Source organism: Oryctolagus cuniculus, chromosome 2 (assembly GCF_964237555.1).
Source record: "Oryctolagus cuniculus chromosome 2, mOryCun1.1, whole genome shotgun sequence".
Classification (NCBI taxonomy): domain Eukaryota; kingdom Metazoa; phylum Chordata; class Mammalia; order Lagomorpha; family Leporidae; genus Oryctolagus; species Oryctolagus cuniculus.
Window position 1 is genome coordinate 30396851 of NC_091433.1, and position 21855 is coordinate 30418705.

The 21855-nt window shown below is 38.6% G+C and overlaps 1 protein-coding gene across 9 annotated transcripts in view; it reads right to left on the reverse strand.

The window, feature by feature from the left end:
- Positions 1–21855, reverse strand: part of ARAP2 (ArfGAP with RhoGAP domain, ankyrin repeat and PH domain 2) — a 209540-nt gene that overhangs the window by 118095 nt on the left and 69590 nt on the right. For all 9 annotated transcript variants that reach the window (XM_070069627.1, XM_070069629.1, XM_070069624.1 and 6 more), the window contains 4 exons: positions 11127–11242; positions 8590–8789; positions 4993–5078; positions 4083–4265 (listed from right to left, as the gene is read on the reverse strand). In XM_070069627.1, the coding sequence (XP_069925728.1) occupies positions 4083–4265; positions 4993–5078; positions 8590–8789; positions 11127–11242 (585 nt within the window). The remainder of the gene's footprint in view (positions 1–4082; positions 4266–4992; positions 5079–8589; positions 8790–11126; positions 11243–21855) is intronic.

The following is a 21855-nucleotide window of genomic DNA, read 5'->3' on the forward strand; positions in this document are numbered from 1 at the left end:
CACCATATGGATTTATATTACAACCCAAAACTGCAAAGCCTCAATTCATCATTTGTGGCTGTGATGTTCCTTCTAAACCTTCCTATCCATTCTACATGCTGTAGAAGACATTTTTACACTTACCTACTCTGACAATGGCTGCTACTCACTTTACATGAAATAATGAAGTTTCCACTAAATGTTCACCATCTGAATGCAGTCAGTATTTTTCCAACCTAATCAGAAGCCATAGACTATTTAAATTATCATTTGTGCTTTGAGAATTTGAAATATATTAGTGCAAAGAAGATTCAGGATCTCTGCTTTGTGGGGAAGACAGTGGAGAAAGAAGAGCAAGCAAGACGCACTAGAACCAGCACCTGCAGGGATCAGACTTTTTTTGTTGTTGCTTGGAAGTAATAAAATAAGCTGTTTGTCTTCTCCTTTCTCACCATGTCAGTCTGCACATCACATCTCACGTTACTGGTTTCCTGTTTACTTCTGAAGCTCAGACTGCACATTCTGAAGCCACCTGAAATTTCAGCCCTGAATCACCATTTTACCTCCCTTCTTCCAAGGTGCACCTGGACAGATCGCTGGTGAGGCTGTCTGCTGTGATGCAGCCACAGGACAGCTGCTGCTTAGCTGTCCCCCTGGGCAGTGGAGTGTATACAGCCCAGAGTTCCCGGGATGAAGCACAGTTCCTGCCCTGGAGGCTCCACTGTCGCCTTCTCTCCCCATGGCCTAGCTGACCTCTAGAATTCCTTTCACCTCAGCATCAAGAAGCCTAAATTCTTATACATGACTTTGTATAAATTTGCTAGGTGATCTTGACCCTTATGTTCTCTGGAATTGAAACTTATTATCACCCCTTTCACTTTAATAGTCTCTGACTTTCTCCATCACCCTATTATTTTCCTTCATGCTGTTTGATTTTAGATCTTATAAAAGAGATGGCTAACATTTGTCTGCAATAGCATAGCCAAAATAAGAGCTTAAATTATAATTTCATAACTAGATTTACTTCGCCATCAGTGAGGTAAACAGTAAACAGAAAAGACCTCCCTTTCAGAACAAAGGGAAAGAAAGTTTTAAATAAGGACATAGGTTTCCTCATGGGCATTGTCTACCTCAGAAAAACTACTACCAGAACATGCCTGTGACTATAGACCTCTAGTTTAGGCCACCGAAGATTAGAGATGGGACTTGAGCACCCCCTTGACTTACTTCCTCTGGTCTGCTTTAACAAAACCAGGAGGAAGAGAAAGCTAGGCATCAGAAGCAATGGGTGGCAGCCTACTAATGGCTGTTCTGTACAGTGATCTGCCCTCAAAGAGACCCAACAGGCCAGTCCACTGTAGTAGCTTTCAATGTGGAAAGCCTGGGCTTCAGCAGAAGTCAGCTTGTGAAGAACCCTGGCAGCTATGCTCGCCAAGAGTTGGATCACTGGAAATGGACCTGCCCTGGAGTCGAAGGATGCCCAGGTCAGAGCCACAGATCTTATTGGCTCTAAGCTGAAAAGCCCTTCATTCAGCCCAGCTTTCAAAGTGACCACTGCAACTGAGGAAATGGCCAAGTAGGGTCAGTAACATCGCAGGCAGAACTGTAAATTTCCTGTTGGAGTTGCCACTTGCCTTTACCTGGCCAGCTCTCCTCCCAAGCCAGCTAGGTAATGGAAGTCAACAGGGTGCCTTCCCCAAGGAGGTTCACACCTCCCTTAGGATGTAGGCTACATGAAGAGACAGATGAGTCTGAGCCTCATAATTTACAAGGCCTCAAAGCCCACCTGACTATTACCAAGCCCCTTCTGTCAGGTTCTATTTGCCTCTCAAACAGAAAACTTAGTTGTAGCTTAGACAGCACCTTTCTTACGTTCTCTAACAACTCTGTCCTCTGTATCTAGCCCACTTGAGCCTTATTCCTTTGTATTCATAACCTCTACTCTACCACCAATGGCTCTACTCCCAACCTGTGGGTACTGATGGTCCTCTCCCCCACTTAATGTTGTATGATTATTCAGAATTTCTCTACAGACAAACACCGCTACTTGCAAAAGTTGAGTGGCCTTTCTCCCAGTCTTGGCTGGGACCAGCTTTCAGCCACATCCATCAAACTGTCCCCACAAGGGTCCAGAGACCTCCCTCCATTTCTTCCCCTCTATGAAATCTTCTCATTACCTGGTTAATGCTACTCTTAGAATCATTGGTTACTATTCTCACCCTATCTTTTATACTACAGTATCTAAGTGTTTACAGCAGGTTATAATGAAACAAAGGCCTTCAACAACCAGGTAGTCAACCAAATGCTGCTACAAGAATATACTCGGCTCCCCACCCAGGAGACAGTGGCTTGAGTACCTCATTGCCCCATGTCAGCAGGAAGTAGATCTAAAGACAGATCATCGTCCCTCTACCTCTCCTGGACTTTTTGGGACTAATATAGTCCCATACAAACCCTGCTTTATAAAAAACAAAAGGGGGGAATGTTAGGAAACTGGTGCAGTTGTAGCCAGGTGGCCGCATGGCCCAGCTACATGAGCCAGGCTCCACCCCCATCCTAATGGGATTCGCTGCTCCTGCTTCCCTGCTTGCCCTCACGCGAAGTTTTAAAAGGGCCTGTTCTTGAACAGGTGCTCTCTTGGCTCTTGGTTCTTCTCTCTTAGCTCCCCTCTCCTGCTCTCTGCTCTCTTCTCTCCTTGCTAGCTCCTCTCCTCTCTGTTTCTCTCTTACATTCTCTTTCTCTCTTTTTTCTTCGCTGCCCCTTCACTCCGGTCTGTAGGGTGTTCCCCAATAAACCCTTTCCCTTAAAAAAAAATATTTACATCTAACCAAATGATTCCCCACTCTCTTGTTTCATTCCCTTCCCAGCTAAGGCACCTACATGCATTGTGTACTTTTGAAAATCAGTTGGTTACCTCATTTTACTAGTACCAAAGATATATGAAGAAGAAAAACTAATTTGGGGTGAACTAAATCAGCAGAATAGAAACATAAACCAAGTTTATATATCTATATTTTCCAATTGCACGAATGAATTTATTTTCCATGATTTTAGCATGTTACTAATAGGCATCGTTATTCAACCTGCATTATCATTAAATCTGTAGTAAAGAACTGAAAGCCATGAAAAAATCATCTAAAGATTAAAAAAGCTGGTATCTAAAGATATATATTTTAAAAACCTATACACAGAAAAGCCTCCTAACACACAAGACAGGAAGAAGAAGCAGAGGAAACAGGGATTCAGGAAAATAAGAGGTGAGAGGAATTTCACAAAATCCTTTGCCAAAAGACCAAAGGGGCAGCATGACAAAGAACCAAGAAAATAGAATCACTTAGCCCAAAGCAAACAAGACTTCAGATCAACAGCATTTAATAAATCATAGTTTGTAACAATAAACTCAGAAAACCATGGCAATTTTGGTGACACTATCAGCAACATATGGATGAAATTATGGTTAGTATTCTGTCCCTAAAACAGGGAAATGTTTTGAGATTTTAAAAGTAACAGAGATAGATCTGAGCTGGTTGGAAACTTCAGTTATGGAGGAAGTCAGTTCTCTTTTGGTAAAGAATCTATAAGTGAAAATATGTGGAAAACTGCTGGCACAATCTCACAAAAGGAAGTAAAACAAAAGTAATTTTATCAAAAAAAGATTTTTTAATTCTTATGTTTTGAAAAGTCTTATTTATTTATTTTTACTTATTTGAAAGGCATAGAGATCAAGAGACAGAAACAGGCAGACAGCCATGTAGAAACAAGTCTCTTTGCCTGTTCACTCCTCAGATGTCATAACAGCTAAAGTTTGGCCAGGCTGATGCCAGGAGCCAAGAACTCAATCCAGGTCTCCTATGTGGGTGACAGGGACCCAATGACTTGAGCTGCTGCCCTTCCCCAGGGTGCACATTAGTGGAAAGCCAGAATTAGGAGTGGAATAACCTGGATTCAAATCCACACACTCCAATATTGGATGTTGGCATACCAAACAGCATCATAACTGCTGAGCCAAACACCTGTCCCAATTTTTTTGCCTCTTATCAGGAATCTTTGTACATGTTTAATTACATGAAAGCATAGGTCTACCATTACGTTTTACTGAATACCTTATTTAATTCTTCTTTGGTGAGAGATGCCAAAAGGGTCTTTCTGAATTTTCCTTCTTTGTATTTCTGAATAATGAAGCTTTTTCGCTTTTCTACTGGTGAGTCCATGTGTAATTCTTCATCCTTTTGAAGATTACCAGCCCAAAAGTCATTTGCTCTTTTGTTTCCAATGATGATAAAAAGCTTGTCAAAAAAATTATAAAATATATCAGCTCATAGTATATATTTAAATCTGCAGAAAATTCACTCACATTAAAAATTAAAGCATAACTCAATATAAAATAAAAGGAAAAGCAGGAAAGAATCAACTTGTAAGAGAATGTGAAGTATGAAAGTGGATACAATATATATTTTTAATACAGTTTAGTTGCTCTACATAATGGTAAAAACTCAGTCTGAAAGAAACCACAAGCAACACAAATTTCGGCAAAATTTTTCTTTGTAATTTAAACTGAGGCAGATTCATTTGCAATGGCTGAGGTGGGCTGATGCTGTCTCCAGGGAGTGCTGGTGGAACAGGAACAAGAATGGAAATGGGAGACAGCAAGTTGAACTCAATCACAGTTAATAACTGAGCATGGCCATAAGAGCAGTAACTTTTGCCCAATGTTGTCATTCACTTTTCTAATATTTTACCCATGCTGAGTTGGAGAGAGAGTTCTCGATTAAGTTTTAAAAAGCTGTCAAGTCTTTAAATGCAGTTATTACCATTAAAACTCTTGTGCTTTTTATTTTTAAAGAAACCATCTCATTTAGGAAGTACTCTGAAAGAGTCATTACTATCAAACAGGCCATAAGCCATTTTTATAATATGGTGAGGGACCTCATCACAGAGGTCCTAGAGACCCACACCACCCCCGGCCTTCCTCCTCCCCAGCCTGAGCAGCAACAGCCAGTTAGTAGGACTCACCTCAATCAGTTCATTACTCCAAATGCTGGCATCCATTTTTAGACTCCTAACCTTAGAATCCTTTGGTCCCAAGGATCTATGCTGCCCTAAAGTTAAAAAAAAAAAAAAAGTATTTCTATTTCAATTTGTACATAGACTTTTTCTTTAAAAACCAGCATATATGTATATGTGTATATATACATATATATATATTTGTATGTGTAAATATATCTTCTCAACTTAAAACACCAATATTCACTTTCCCAATACCACTAGGAGTAGCAGTGATAAATTATGTAGAAATCACCACCAATCACAAAGACAAGCAATCGTCTTCCCTGAATTGACATAAAAACGGCAATTTTAAAAGAACATTATCGTATTAGATATGAATGGACAGATTATGTACAAGTCTGCATGTATGTACATGTGTATACATACATATGTTTACATTTTTCCTCATTTGGTAATTAGTTAGAAATCACAGGTTACTGACAACCTTCTATAATGGGTTTATTTAACTCATGCATTTTAAATGTATTTGCTGAAATCCCATATATATGTGTATATAATCCCAGGTATGTTCCTTCACGAACCAGCTACAACTCTAACAAACGTGTTTGTAAAAATACAACCTGGGGGTTGGTATTCAGCCCAAGGATTTAGAAACCACCTGGAACATCTACTTCCCATCCTTGGGTGCCCAGATTCCAATTCTGGCGCCACTCCCAATTCCAGAAACTTGGTAATGCACACCCTAGGAGAGTACAGGAAACAGCTTAAGTAGCTGGGTACTGCCACCCATGAGGGACACCTGGATTTAACTTTCAGCTCCTAGTTTTGTGCCTGGCTAAACCCTGGCTGTTATGGACATTTGGAGAGTAAACCAGCAGATCAGGTCAACTGAAAGATCTCTCTACCTTTCCCTGTCTCTTCCTTTCAAAAAAAAAAAAAAGTAAAAAAGAAAAAAAAAAAGATACACTGGGGAGTAAGAGCCCAGAGTTCTATTACCATTAATTAAATAATTCTATATAAATTCTATATAAATTCCTGGGCAAGCGGGCTCATGTCTAATGCTTTTAAAGCTGAGAAGAGGAGAATACAGATACACAGGGCATGTTCCCTGATCTATCTTGCAAATCAGTTGTCTTATGAGCAGTGAGGATTCATTCCTCCCTCTATGTAGGCAAGAAGTTCTTTCCTTTACTCTTCTGCGGTGGAAACTACTCAAAACACCAAGGCTAGAATTCTGAAGGCAGGAATTTGCATAGGTTTGCAATTTACAAGACCATTTAAAGGTATACCATGAATGAGAAAACTGGAAACCTGTAGGAAGCCAGAAAAGGGACAGTAACAATGGTTTATCAAGAAAGAACAGACTCTGAATCCAGGCAGAAGAAACTAAAGGGAGAGGAGAGAGATGGAGATAATGAGAAGATGAAACCAGTGAAACTTAGAGGGCTTTAGGGAACATAGAAAAGTCAAGAGTGGCTCTCAGTTTCAGACTTGAGTGTAGGATAGGCAGTACTGCTTGTGCCTAAAGTGGGGAATGCATGAAAATGTGTGCTTTCAGGAAATGGGCTGAGGGCAGCGGCTTCATGTCACTGTTGAGAGATGCAAGGACGTAGATTAATTACACGAGCTTCGTGTCCAATAGAGTGAGAATCATCTGCTTGAACTCAAGTGATAACATGGCTCAGGGACAGCATGGTGAAACAGAGCTGAGCATAACCTAAGGTGGCACACAGTTTTCAGAGCATAAAGAGGAAAAGCACCCTAAAAATCATGGTGGTCACCAGTGCACACTCACAGAGAGGGGGAGCTCAGAAAGAGATGGAGGAGGGAGGTCAGAGAGAAACGCCCGTCAAGGGTCTCAAATACAGCTGCAAAGGCCAAAAAGACAGAAACTGAAAGTAACGTACATTGTAAGTGTGATGAAACCCATTTTTGCTGGAGAGAAAAGATGATGGCTGCAGCAGGCTGAAGAGAAACTGAGTTAAAGAAATTAAGAAAATCTCTGTGGATCACTACTATTGAAAGGATTCTATCTGCGAAAGCAAAAATGGGCAGTGAATGACAACCAGGGAGGAACAAAAGGTTTTTAGAAAGCTCACTGGTGTCAACAAGACAGACTTAAGCAAGTTCACAGGAGGAAATAGAAGAAATCATTTTTGAATACTTAGAGGAGAGAGAGCCGTGATGGGATGAAGCTCCTCAGGGGAGGGGAGAAAGGGAGTGGAAAGACAGCAGCGGCCTGGGACCACACCAGGACTGTTTCCTTCAACAAGGCCAGAGAGGAGAAAGGATCGCAAAATGCAAAGTGGAAGGTGATAAGCTGATGTTTTTGTGATCCTGGCTGATGCTATTAATTAGCTGGTGAAGAAATTCATCTTAGTAGGATAAGAAATGGAGACTAGAGATCTATAAAAATATTGTTTTGAGCAATTATAATGACTGCACAATTCCTTGGCTTTGCTTCAGCTAAATTAGATAATCCTCATCTATGGTCTCTCATTGAAAGTTGAGCCTTGTACTTGACTCTACTGTAACTTCTATTTATGTATTTATGAAGACAATGCCATGTCTTATGTCTTTTTAATTCTCCAGACTAGCACAGCAGATGGTGTTGCAGGTGAATTCTTCATGAGTAAACAGGAGGCACTGTGTATGGTACTACTGGAACTTTCTCTAAGGCCTCTAGCAACATACTTAAGCTAGGGTCCACTTCTCTCTAATCACGTGAATACTCATTTGAGCTTCCTAACACATTGAGATGTTAGGTAGGCAGATATAAGGTCAAATTTAAAAAAAGCAGTCATGATTCTGGGTGTTTTCAGAAGTCATTACTGTGTTGACTTGGTTCTACATAAGTACTCTTATCATGAAAGATACCAAAACTGGTATACAATGTTTAGAATGTAGAACCATCTTGATATGAAAAATGTCTTACAAAAAATGGGAAAAATGGCTACATCTTTATGCAAAGATTTAAGCTTTATCAGGTTGTAGTATAAAACCCAAAAAATTCAACAATGTTTTAGAAAATCATATGTGAAGGTGGGAGTAGTGGCACAGTGGGTTAAGCACCCCAATGCCAGCATCCTACCTGTGTGCTGGTTTGAGTCCCAGCTGCTCCACTTCCAATCTAGCTCTCCGTTAATGCACCCGAGAAAGCAGCAGAAGAGGGCCCAAATGCTTGGGCCTCTGCCACCTATGTGGGCAACCCGGATAGAATTCTAGGCTCCTGGCTTCAGCCTGGCCCAGCCCTGACTGTTGTAGCCATTTAAAACCAGAGAATGGAAGATCTTTCTCTATCTTTTCCTCTTGCTTTATAACTCTACTTTCCAAATAAATAAATAAAATTTTAAAAGACTAAAATAAAAAAATAATACATGGGCGAGTAGGCAGAAAATATGATTACATGCCTAAAAAGCAATTTTTACATGTGAGTCATGCAGAAATTTAAAATTATGACTTTGAATTTGATTTAAAGAGAATAAGCTTGCTCTGACTTTACTTTTCACAGCCATTAGTTAGAACACATTATAGAAGACAACAATGAACATTCAGGGCCAATCTGCCACAAAGCAGTGATGAGCATAACTTAGCACTAATTACCTGCACACTTCTTACAGATGACAACACAGAGATTGATGGATGCCCAGTCCGGATCCGGGGCTTGACAATCTGCACAGCTCCTGTTGGACTCATTGAACCAAATCTTCTCGGCTACTTCATAATCAGAGAGAGTTTCTGCTATCGATTGCTGCACAGCTTCAATCCAGTCTTGTTTCTCTTTTTCAGACTCTGCTGTAAAGCTGAAACAATTAACGTTTCTGCATTATTGATCTTGCTTGTAAAGGCCAATTAAGCAGTAAGCTCAGTTTGCATATTCATTTCACTCACAAATTAAACAGCAGCAGAAAAGTATGCCTTCCAGGCAGTTTGGGGTTCTTTTCTGTTAAAAATCATCTAATTTAACAAATCTTTTCTTTTCCCTTTTAGTTTTTTACATTCCCTTTTAGTTTGTTTACATATCTTAAACCAAAATTAACACACACATTCTTCTGACCAGGACATAAAAAGTTGCCTTGCTAGGTCAAAAGCTTAAATCAGAGGCCTCATTTTCACAGCAATCACTATAAAACAATAAATCAGTAAGAGATTGCCATATTGCCATAGTTTCAGGATTATTGCTATATTTTGCTAACTAATTGGGCCACAAGAGTCAAAAACTAAATATCAAAAAAACCACCAGAAACTGATTTTTTTTTCAGACTTAAAAATATTCCCCCCCTTTTTTTTTTTTTAATTAGAAGAACATCCAGATGGCTTTAAGAGACTGAGAAACCAGAAAAGTTTTAAGTGGTTACTATTCTAACAGATTTCTAACTCATTTTTAGGCATATTCAGATGCATTCTGATTCTGAGTATGCATTGGGTGCTTAATTAAATGGATAAAAGATTAAAATAACAGTTCATGCCTTCAAGAAATATTTACTGAGCACTTAAAATGTGCTAAGGAATGTGCTGTGGTAATACACTCACTCATGTCCCAATAAATGATTATACACACTAAAATGTCCAAGCCTAAAGATAAACATTCCTTAAAATATGACAATATTTTGGAAAGCTCATGGAAAAATGGACTTAAAAGATGCTTCCTTTGTTGCACGAAGTTTTAAAACCCCTGTATCATTTATTGATAGTATGCATTTTCCAAAATACTTCAAAAAGTACTCTGCTATAATGAACTAACATATTCTAATAATGGCTACATAAACTATAGAGTTAGTGAATGGCCAAGACAGACTACATGTTTGAAATACTTTACGATTTCATTATTTTTATAATGTTGATAAAAACCCTTCGTGGTTTCCAGTTCTCCTCAAAGTTTCATTTAAGGCCAGAACCTGCACATGTGGAAAATACAGCTCATTATGCTTTACGTGATCATTTCTTTCTCCAAACTTTGGCCAGTGGATATAATCCAACAGACAAAAATAAACACAGATGTGGTGGTATTTTTTTAAAACTGTTATTTCATTGTTAGTCGTAGAATAATTACCTCTGACCTGTACACCATTGCAGTATGTTCACTGTGACAAATGAATTAATGTAGTTGAACTCAAAAGAGAGGACTTATTTCTATTCTGTACATTCTATGTATTCTATGATAGGTCATTAAAATATATTAAGTACTTTAAATTTTCTGGTTTGCTGTCATAATGATGCAATTACTAAATAGCTATCACAAGACATATAAGAAAATGCTAAAATATTTGAATCAGCAGTGTTATGAGATCCACTAAAATTAGTATAATTATAAGTTGGGAATCTCTGGAAGAAATCATTTGGAAATGCTGTAGTTAAGTTGATATTACAGAAGGGATTTTATTTGATTAGCCTAAGAAAAGGTAAATAATAATACAACTTAAAGATAATGCAGCATTCTTTTTATTTACTTCCATCGAAATGTGAAGCAATTTGTCACATATTTAGTAATAAAAAATTAAAAAATAAAAAATAAAAAAGGCTGGCGCCGCAGCTCACTAGACTAATCCTCCGCCTTGCGGCGCCAGCACACCGGGTTCTAGTCCTGGTCAGGGCACCGGATTCTGTCCCGGTTGCCCCTCTTCCAGGCCAGCTCTCTGCTGTGGCCAGGGAGTGGAGTGGAGCATGGCCCAAGTGCTTGGGCCCTGCACCCCATGGGAGACCAGGAGAAGCACCTGGCTCCTGGCTTCGGATCAGCGCGGTGAGCCGGCCACAGCGCACTGGTCGCAGTGACCATTGGAGGGTGAACCAACGGCAAAAAGGAAGACTTTTCTCTCTATCTCTCTCTCTCTCTCACTGTCCATTCTGCCTGTCAAAAAAAAAAAAAAAAAAAAAAAAAATTAAAACAGTCACCAAGTCTACTAAGAAGAGGTAACAGTGAGTTTAGAAACAACTCAAATTTCATGAGATAAATCTCTCTGCAGGTTATTCAGGTCACTTCTATAAGGTGTTTTAATATGCTGGATAATAAATTAAACAATATGGAAACGAAAGAAAATAAGTGTCCTATAAAGAGATATAGTTACCACTAGCAATCTAAAGTTGGACTGCCCAAACTTTCCTGTAGTTACACAAACATAAAATGCTTAAAAATAGCTTACCTGAAACTCCTATAGGGAGTAATTATTTCAAAAGATTGTTTCACAGTTCTGTCCACTTGCTTTACATTTGCTACATTCATAGGAATGATGGTGATACCCAATCCACTTTTAAAATCCTAGTTTGAAGAAAAACACACACAAAGAAAATAATTTAAAAAACGGATTTGGGAGCCTGCATTGTAGCATAGAGGGTAAAGCCACTGCCTCTGACATGAGCATTCCATATGGACTTCAGTTTCTCTGCCAGCAGCTTCATTTCCAATCCAGCTTCCTGCTGGAGGCATGGGAAAAGCAGCAGAGGAAGGCCAAGAGTTTGGGCCCCTATTACCCATGGAGGAGAACTGGACGCAGCTCCCGGCTTCAAGCTTTGGCCTGTCTCAGCCCAGGCAGTTGTGACCAACTGGGGAGACAAACAAAGGATGGAAGATCTCTCTCTCTGTGTCTCTCCCCCCTCTCTGTAACTGACTTCCAAAATAAATAAATCTCTTTAAAAGATGGATTTTGAAACTACAATATTTGGGGCCACCGCTGTGGCACAGCAAGTTAATGCCCTGGCCTGCAGCGCCGGCATCCCATATGGACGCCAGTTCAAGACCTGGCTGCTCCACTTCCGGTCCAGCTCTCTGCTACGGCCTGGGATGGCAGTAGAAGATGGCCCAAGTCCTTGGGCCCCTGCACCCACGTGGGAGATCCGGAAGAAGCTCCTGGCTTTTGGCTTCAGATCAGCGCAGCTCCGGCCATCATGGCCAGTGGGGGAATGAACCATCGATAGAAGACCTCTCTCTGCCTCTCCTCTCTCTGTGTAACTCTTTCAAATAAATAAATCTTAAAAAAAAGAAACTACAATATTTTCTAAAATACAGAAAATTCTACCAAATTTTACTTTACACACACACACACACATATATCATTAAATCATTAGAAGTAATAATTCATTAGAAGATGGATTGAGAGTGCTTCTCCCATTTTGAGTCGCCTCTTTCAATACGAGCTAGTGCGTGTGTGTATCATTCCAACCTTAGCATAGAGCTGTTGATAAATAAAGGTTTCTGTCACATAACAGATGTGTGTGTATGTGTGTGTGTATGTGTATCATTCCAACCTTAGCAGTAGGGCTGTTGATAAATAAAGGTTTCTGTCACATAACAGATAAATTGACCAGACCACACATACTGAACTGCTCAAGGCCTGCTTTTAGACGTGGGCACTATATTCACCCTCATCTACTCAGTAAAGTAAATCATCAGTTAAATTTCACCATGTCAAAGGGTTTCCATGTGGGAGAGCCAAGTGACACCATGAGCTCAACATAATTACTGTTTATGTACAAAGCTGAGGAAAGGGTGGCTCAAAGGGAAAACTTACACACTGAACCCAAGCTTCTTTTTGTTCTGTGACATGGCATTACTTCTGCTCTGTCACCATTTTTCTCTTTTGCTCTTATACAAAAGAATTATTTATTTTATGAAGTATACAATCTTATCTCCTTCTCAATATTTTATTACTTTCCTGTTCCTTGTGACACTTACGACTCCTGGAATGTTACTTAGGTAGAAAATTGCCTTTTCCTTAACATCTATAGCCATTTTGCTCATCTCTCATGAAGACTGGTGACAGTTCAAAAGGCTACAAAGAATCTTCATTCTTAAAGCATCAAAGCTTACAATATATTACCTATTAGCAAGATTTTGGGAATTTGACTTATTAGATAAATAATTTCACCACTTTGCAATTGAGGCAGGCAAAGTTCATCAGAAGATCTAAAATCCACTGGATGAAAACTTGTAGGAAGTACAGTATCTTCACATGGTCTCAAAGTATTTAGCCATAACTTACTTATGAGAGAAGACATAACCTTAAAAAATATGTCACTGCCAGGGCCGGCGCTGTGGCATAGCGGGTTAACGCCCTGGCCTGAAGTGCCAGCATCCCATACAGGCGCCAGTTCAAGACCCCACTGCTCCACTTTCGATCTAGCTCCCAGCTATGGTCTGGGAAAACAACAGAAGATGGCCCAAGTCCTTGGGCCTTTGCACCCACGTGGGAGACCCAGAAGAAGCTCCTGGCTCCTGGCTTTGGATCGGAGCAGCTCCAGCCATCACAGTCAGTTGGGGAGTGAATCATCAGATGGAAGACACCTCTCTCTCTCTCTCTCTCTTCTCTCTGTGTAACTCTGACTTTCAAATAAATAAATAAATCTTAAAAAAAAAACACTGCTTTGAACAAGTAAGCAAAGCTAGAATCACTAATGGAATAATCTGATATTACATGCTTATGGACAAACACAATTAAACATACACTTCAATTAATATATATTTAATCTGTAGCTCAAAATGAATTATACATTTTACTCACATAGATTTATGGAATAATCACACCATATCACATGAATATGTACAATTGTTATGTGTCAATTTGTTTTACAAAAAGGAATTATTTTTGTGAATAGATTCATATTAAAAATATTCTGAATTCCCAAATGATGACTACGAAACAGCAGTCATACTAAGGGTAAATTACAAGAACTGCTGGTCTATTCTTAGTAATTGTGAAAGAAGCAGTGCAGCTGTCTCCTCACTTTATCTCTCTGGCTATATAGGCTGCAAGTGCTGTTTTCCCAACTCCCTTACCCTTAAGAGTGGTCAGGTGTCACAGTTTTAGTTTTGGTCACAAAGATACCAGTAACTCCTGATGCGGGGTGGGGGGAGCAGAACAAGCTAAGAGAAAGAGACTTTCTATCTTCTTTGAAAATAATTTCTACAAGTACAGAGACTGTTTTAGAAGTTTAGAATCCTTGAGATGTGACATCTCAGGACAAATTTTCACGTCAGAGTGAGAAAAGGATACAAAGAACTCCATCCATCCCCTTGTAGTGTCAACTTTCTTTTGCCTATATAGATTTGTTTAAATAAATATCTGCTTCACCCATCCTTTAGGCTTTTGTTGTTTAACAGTAATATATTCCTAAGTGATAAAATAAATGAAATAAAATAATCTTAGAACAAATGCCCTCCCACTCATACAGGTGTTGATTATCACAACCTGTGGGAGAGCCTACTTTGCTTTACTTTTAAATATAGAAGTTTTTATTTAGAAGAAGGAAATGACTTATTTATAAAAAATCATCAATTGAGTATTATTTCTTTTCTGATAAAGAACAAGTGGCTCATTTTGTTAGGAGAAACAACTCAGAAAGTGAGAATCTTAACGTAAAAGATGCAGAGAAATGTTGAGTGCTGTGAAAGAACAGGAGTAATACACTTCCACTTCGTATACTTAATGGGATCTATAAGAAGGGACGGAAAATCATACTTTTCTAAGATGCCACATTTAATATGATGTAGCATTTCAGTACAGAGTTGCATTTATGACTACTTATTAAATTAAAAAAACAATTCCCAATTATCCATACCAATGCTCCTCATAGATAATGTAATTCTTGCATTAACCTCCCACCCCCACCCCACCGTGCTTGGGACACAGAACCCAAGCTCTCTTTTGTAAAGGAAGAAATGGTAGGAGCAGCGAGACAGATATCTTTAAAACAGCTTTCTGATGGCTCACCTTGAACAGGGATAAACTCCAGAATAAAATACTTGGACTTTATGTCCTTCAAACAATTCTCCATAATGAGGCTTTTGACAAGAGCTGGATATCAGGCCATTCCAGGTTATATTCTGTGATGGGGGCCTGACCTGCAAGTACTGTTAAGTTACTAGGGGCAGAGGCTTCTAAAACTCTCACCATCAGACTAGCAGATGGCAAGGATGACAACCTTTTATGGAAACGGATGAGACTCATCAAGGCTGCAGCCTGAATAGATGGGCCCTCATCTTTACCAGCAAGTCATGAAATGTCCACATAGAAAGCTGTAATTTCTGTTAAAATAAGTAAGGGCCAACTCCATGCCCCAAATTTCTCCCATGCGCAGCAAAGATGATTTTTTTTTAGCCTTGAAAATTGTATCCCATTCATCAGCTGCTTGCCATGGCCATATGGTTTTGAATAATTAGAGTATCCACAGTGCTCACCAGCACAAATTGACTGTAAAATATACACCAGAGTTACAAAATAAATGTCAGTGCTCGTGAGAGCTATTAAATATGAAACAAGTACATTTTCTATTAAAAATATTATTAGTGACATTAAGCCATGTTTTTCAGACAGTATTTAGAACACAGACTCTCATTCCTATACATTCATCAAAATTACCTATGGCTATGTCTTCCCACCCTGAGACTGAGGGCAGAAGTTAAGAATCTTTAATTGATATCCCTGTGACTCTCATATGTGGCCTGCACTGAATCATCTTAGATAGCAGGACCGGTTGCAAAATTTAGACAGTATGAATCTACGATCTTTAAATATCAGGACATAAACACTTCTGTCTGCCTTCTGTTGAATAAAAGAAAGAGCATTCAATCAGAATATATAAAAAATTCCGAATCATTAATACTACTGATTGAAAACAAGCAGGCCAGAACAAAATGCTCACTAGACTGTTAAAACTGTGTTTGGCCTCAGTGCAAACCTTCTGTATCTAGAGGTTTAACGCAATCATCTTTATGAAGCATTAGTGACCCCCCCACCAATTTTTTGAACGTTTATTTGTATGGTGCTCTGAAATTTATAAACACTTATAAACGCTCATGTGATTCTCTGATTCTGAGTAGGCAGAACCTCCAGAAAAGTTAGTACTAGCAACGCTGTATTTATTAAATATCTAGTGTGTGTCAGAAACTGTGCTAAGTTTTGAGCTTGCACAAAAGCATGAAAGAGCACCTGTCCTGGGAATGCTTACAGTCTTAGGAGGGAATGAGACACAAAAGGTCTGGCAGAGAGGGAAGTACTGAATCCAGCCCAGGAAAGAGTCGTGTTCATAAAAGGCTTTCCATAGGAGGTGACACTTGCTGGGTCGATGCACAAAACCCATCTTAATGTTCAGGTTCATCTCTCCTGCTTCAGTTCACTATTTTGCTAAGTAGGGATAACAAGTTAAATCCACACCATCACTTTGGTGTGGATGAAGTCAATGCAGCCCAAACACTCAAAGGACAGGACAACTAACTGTTATTATTTCCTAAATTTTGTCTTTTAAATCTTTTGGATTTCAAGCCAACTGAATGCATTACCTATTAAAAAGTTAATTACAAGAAAATACATGTTCAAAAATAACTAGTAGACATAACTTTAAAAAATGGAATGGAATGTGAACACAAACCATTAAAGAAAGTTAAAAATAAATTACCCATTAATTACAACCTAATTATCATCTCTATTCTCATTCTGAGAAATAGGCATGAGTCAGGCACAACCAGGCTTTAAAATGCTATAAACAGTATTGAAACGACAGTAGTGCAGAGGTTCAGTGGATAGAACTACAATATTATAGAAGGTATAAAGCTAAAACTAGTTTCTGGAGTGAGCAATATTTTACATTTAATTTGCTGTGATAGAATGTAGGATCCCAGAAAGCATGAATCCCTCCACCAGTTCTAATGTAACAGCAGCCACACTTAACTTAACAAATCTGGACACTGCAAAGGAGGTGAAACACAGCAGGTACTGGAGCTCAGATCTGGGGGACAATCTTGGCTGAGCCACTTCCTGTCAGTAAGCCTAGTTTATCAGTTTATGTAGATGTCAGTGTTCACTTAAGAAAACAGAACGGTATCTACCTTATATAGCACTAACAACTACATGAAACTGCTCATAGGAAGGGCCTGAGGCAACTTAAAAACACTCTACTTGAGGGTTTTAAGCAAAAAATTTACCTTCAGTAAAATAATTCCATGTTACTCTTAATGACTGAAACAATTCACATCAATGATTCCATTTTAAACATCCTGGTAGAACTGATGCCAAATATTCACCAAGATATTAAATTAGCTTCTTTATATGATCTGAAGCACAGATTCGGGCAAAAACTACATTTTGAAACCATGGGTATAAAGAACAAAACGGAAAGTTTGATTCCAACACAGAAATTGAAGGAAGGATTTTTTAACCCCAAATCTGCTGAAATCTCAAACCTATTTGGGAAATGCTAGTTGCCAGGATTCCATGCCAGGAATTTAGGGACTCAGTGCTTAAACATTTGTGGAAAACAGATGTGGCTTTGTGTGACACTGGCGCCAGGCTTCCTGGGAAGCACCAGATGCAGAGTTTGGCCAGAATCAGAACCAGAGAATCTGAGGCCACCACCTACATCCTGTAGCTTCTTCTGCGCCACAGGACCCAGAGCCCTGTGAGGTCTATTTAAATTCTATTAGTGTTCCATTCCCATGCCAGAACACCAGGGTACATTATGCTGGAAAATGAAGGGGCATGAGCCTCTTGTTATACCCTGATTTGGGAAAGTTTAATCAACAGTTTATGTCGTTAGAAACTCAGTGCTGCAATTATCATTAAATGGATATCCAGACCCACAAAGCAAGACAGCTGGTTGTAACGAATCCACTAATATTAACTTGATATTTTAAAAATTCATCAGGGAAATATGGGAGACTGGCTGTCAGGACATCATAACAAATGGAAACCAAGGACAATTCTCTTAAATGCCATTCATGTCCATTTGCAGAAATTTCATTCAACTAGTAATGTCACATATATAACTATATTTATATATTTCAATGTAGGCTTATTTCACTAAAAATTTAAGAATTCTAGCTTCTATACTGTATCCATATCATTCCAAAATAAATAATTTAGAAAATAGTTTCAAAACATAGAAAATACATGTCTTGAGCTGATTAAAAAAGTTTAATGCATAAACAAAATTTCTGCACCAGAAAAACTAACCAAAAACCTGGCCAAAAAATGCTGAAGAACTTAGAAAATATGGCATGATGATTAATCTCTTTATTATATAAAACCTTGAAAAAATTGATAAGACAAAAAAATCCAAATAAATAGAAAAAGGAGAAAACTCAGAGTGAAAAAAAAAATTTGAGTAAATTGTAAAAAAAAAAATACAGTTCAAGAAAAATGGCTGCAAACAACCATTAATTCAGCAAGCATATACGACATATGTTTATTGAACAACAGCTTCTTGCCTGGACACTCCTAAAGACACAGCAGCAAGTAAACATTTATACAACTTGGAAGTGTAAAAATTCTAACTGTCAACAGTTTCAAGATTAAAAAGCAACTGATATTTATTCAGGTATCAGTATTTTAAATGTAAATAACTCTTTAAGAGAGTCAAAGGAATTCATACCAACTAAAACAGGAAGACAAGGCTACCTACAGTATACTACCAGACATCTCATTTATTTACACATGACCATGTGTTACCCTATTCTGAAAGATCTCGGAAATAGATTTCAATAGAGATTTCATGGGTCACCAGCGGGCCTCAGCACCTAAAGCAGCACCCATATATGGTAAAGTGCTAACTAAACATTTGTTAAATAGAAAGATGAACCTGGACACATAACAACTTCCGTGTAACCTATAAACAGAATTATACAACTCACTTTATGCAAAATTGAAGTAATAATGTGGCAAAGCTGCCATAATTATAACACACTGCAGGTGTATACAACATAAGAAGAATCAAGAAACACAAGAAAATACAGAATAACTAAAAAGGTTGAGATCATGACATGGTGCTAAATGCACAAGGATGACATTCAATTTACACAGAAAGAGCACTACAGGATTTTGCAACAGGGTAATTACATAAGAATTTTAGTGCCCATTTCTATTGTTCCATTTTCCTTTCTAACAAATCTATTCATATTTCTTTTCTACTGCTTAAAGCCTACCTGTAAAAAGAAAAAAATAAACATCTACAGTAATAAATAAATAAATGCCTAAGATAATAGCTAAGAAAATATCCCATAAACCATTTCTCCTATACAAGCAACAGTAACTTCAGGTTTCAGCTCCTACACTCTACTAATGAAAGAAAGGAATGAAAAAAGTGAATGTTTAAACTAAGCAACTGGGAAATGCAAAAGTTCCTGATACACCCTCACTGGGTATGTTACTCAGAAAGTTTAGACCAGTCAGCAAACTGTCAACAAGAACTGCAAACTAACATCCCCCTTACTATCCTTAAAAATAAGAAACACTGTGTGTGTGTGTATAAAATGTTTACATATGAAGCAAATAAAGTAAAATGTTAAAAACTTGAAACTGTGTGCTCATTGAACTCTGTGATTTTCTTTATTATTTGAAATATCCTAAAAGACAAAATTTAAAAAGAGAGAAGCAATTTTAAACTAACTAAAGGCATTAATGAGGACTGTCTTCTAATAACTATTTTAATTTTGGAAAAGTGTTTAATTTGATAGAAGGAACATATAAGAAAAGGGAACGAATTACTAAAAATATGTTAGAAGGAAGGCTTGACATGAAATGTTATGGACATTTGTTAGGAGCAGAGAAAAAGTTCTAGAAAGTATGCAATAATCTGCATAATTGAGATTTTCCAGACACAGATTTATGAATGGTAACATGAAAAAATATCTCCAAAAACTTTCACACTCTTTTCCCTCATGTAGAATTTGCAAATAAGGTTTTTAAAAATTCTTCCAATAAGGCATATTCTGGTAATAAAAGCCTATGTTAAGATAAAGGAATTAAATTGCTAAGACAGGTTTTATGAAGTGAAAATTAAAATTGCATATAAAAATCAAGATCTTAGCCAAAAAAGTAGCTATAGATTAGTTTAGAATTATACATAATTTTTAGTAACAGTTTTTCAAAGTTTCAAAGTAGTTTACAACTAATAATGATTTTCTTAACTTTCCATTGAAGTTTGTCTTCATTTAAATGTTTCAAATTGGGGAAGGAGGTTCAAGACTCTAAGTTGAAAGATAAAATATAGAAACATTGATCTCATTAATGTCACTCCTAGTTGTTTTTAAACATTTCCCATCACCAAAAATAGTCTGCTCTCTTTTATCTGTATGCTTAAACCTTAGAATAAAGTAAACAACCTCAAAGCATTGTTTCTTAATGTGTGGCTTTTTTATCTCCCCTCCCTGAATCACCTGGGGTGTGAATGCAGCTACAACACCCTATTCCCAAAATTCTAAGTCAGCATCTGGAGAAGTCCAAGTGCCTGAAATTTTAACATACAACTGAGATGGCAGGCCACCTTCCTTCTTCAGATGATGCCATTTAAATTTATAGTGATTAGTGTAATTGCCTAAACCCAAGAGCGGCAAGGCAAGGAAAAAACCCCTAACTGCACCTCCCAGTCTTCCTTGTGGGAAATGTAAGCTCCTCTTTAATAACTCTCCAACACATGCTGTAACAGCTGCCCTTCCAGCTCGACCTACTGTCTGTGTACAACTGACTACCTTAATCAGAACTGTGTGTACACTAGAGCCATGAAAAATACAGTTCCTTTGATAGGGTAGGATAGGTCAATTTCTCAATTTCCCAATCTATTCATGCTGTTAAATTATGTGGGTATTAAAATCACTGTTTTAAAATAAAAACATGGGGCGGGTGCTGTGACCTACTGGGTAAAGCTGCCGCCTACAGTGCCAGCATCCCATATGGATACCGGTTCGAGTCCCAGCTGCTCCACTTCTGATCCAGCTCTCTGCTATGGCCAGGCAAAGCAGTAAAAGATGGCCCAAGTCCTTGGACCCCTGTACCCACATGGGAGACCTGGAGGAAGCTCCAGGCTCCTGGCTTCAGATCTGTACAGCTCTGGCCGTTGAGGTCATCTGGGAGTGAACCAGCGGATAGACCTCTCTCTCTATCTCTCTCTCTCTCTCTCTCTCTGTCTCTCTGTAACTCTGCCTCTCAAATAAATAAATAAATAAATGTCTTTAAATAAATAATTAAAAACAACATGGGAGCTGTCATTGTGGCATAGCTGGTGAAGCCACTGCCTTCAGAGCCAGACTCCAATATGAGCGCTGGTTGGAGTATCAGCTCCTCTGCTTCCAGTCCAAGTGTTCATTAATGCCCCCCGGGGAAGCAGCAGAAGATGGTCCAGGAACTTGAACCCCTGCCACCCACAGGGGAGGCTGAAGGAAGCTCCTGGCTCCTGGCTTCAGTTCGGCACAGCTCAGGCTGTTGCGGTCATCTGAGGGAGTGAACCAGTGGATGGAAGATGTCTCTCTCTCTCTCTCTCTCTCTCTCTCTCTCTGCCTCTGCCTCTTTGTAACTCTGACTTTCAAATAAATAAATTAATTTAAAAAATAAAAATAAATAAAAACATGGGAAGCAGTGGAAGATGGTCCAAGAATCTGGATCCCTTTCCACCCACGTGGGGACTTGAATGGAGCTGATGACTCCAGGCTTTGGCCTGGCTCAGCCCCTACATTTGCACCCATTTGGTGAGTGAATCAGAGGATAGGATAGAAGGTCTCTCTGTATCTCTCTCTCTCTCTCTCTCTGTCACCCTTTCAAATAAGTAAAAATAAATCTTAAAAAATGAATAAAAACAAACTTTGCTGCATGACACTGAATTAGATCTAACGCAAAATAAGATACAGAAGTACATATCAAGTATTTCATATTTTTCTGAGGAATAGATTATTTTTCAGTTGCCTTTGAAAAACACAGCAGATTATTCTCTGTGTGTCTGTAACTTCTAAAATGTTTCATCTACTTGGAAGGGAGAAGGGGAGAGAAAGCATGGGCGAGAGAGCAAGCCGGAGAGCATGACAGCACTCTTCCATCTGTGGTTTTACTCCCAAATGCCTGCAACAGTCAGGCAGTGCCAGGCTAAAGCCAGGAGCCAAGAACTCCAACTAGG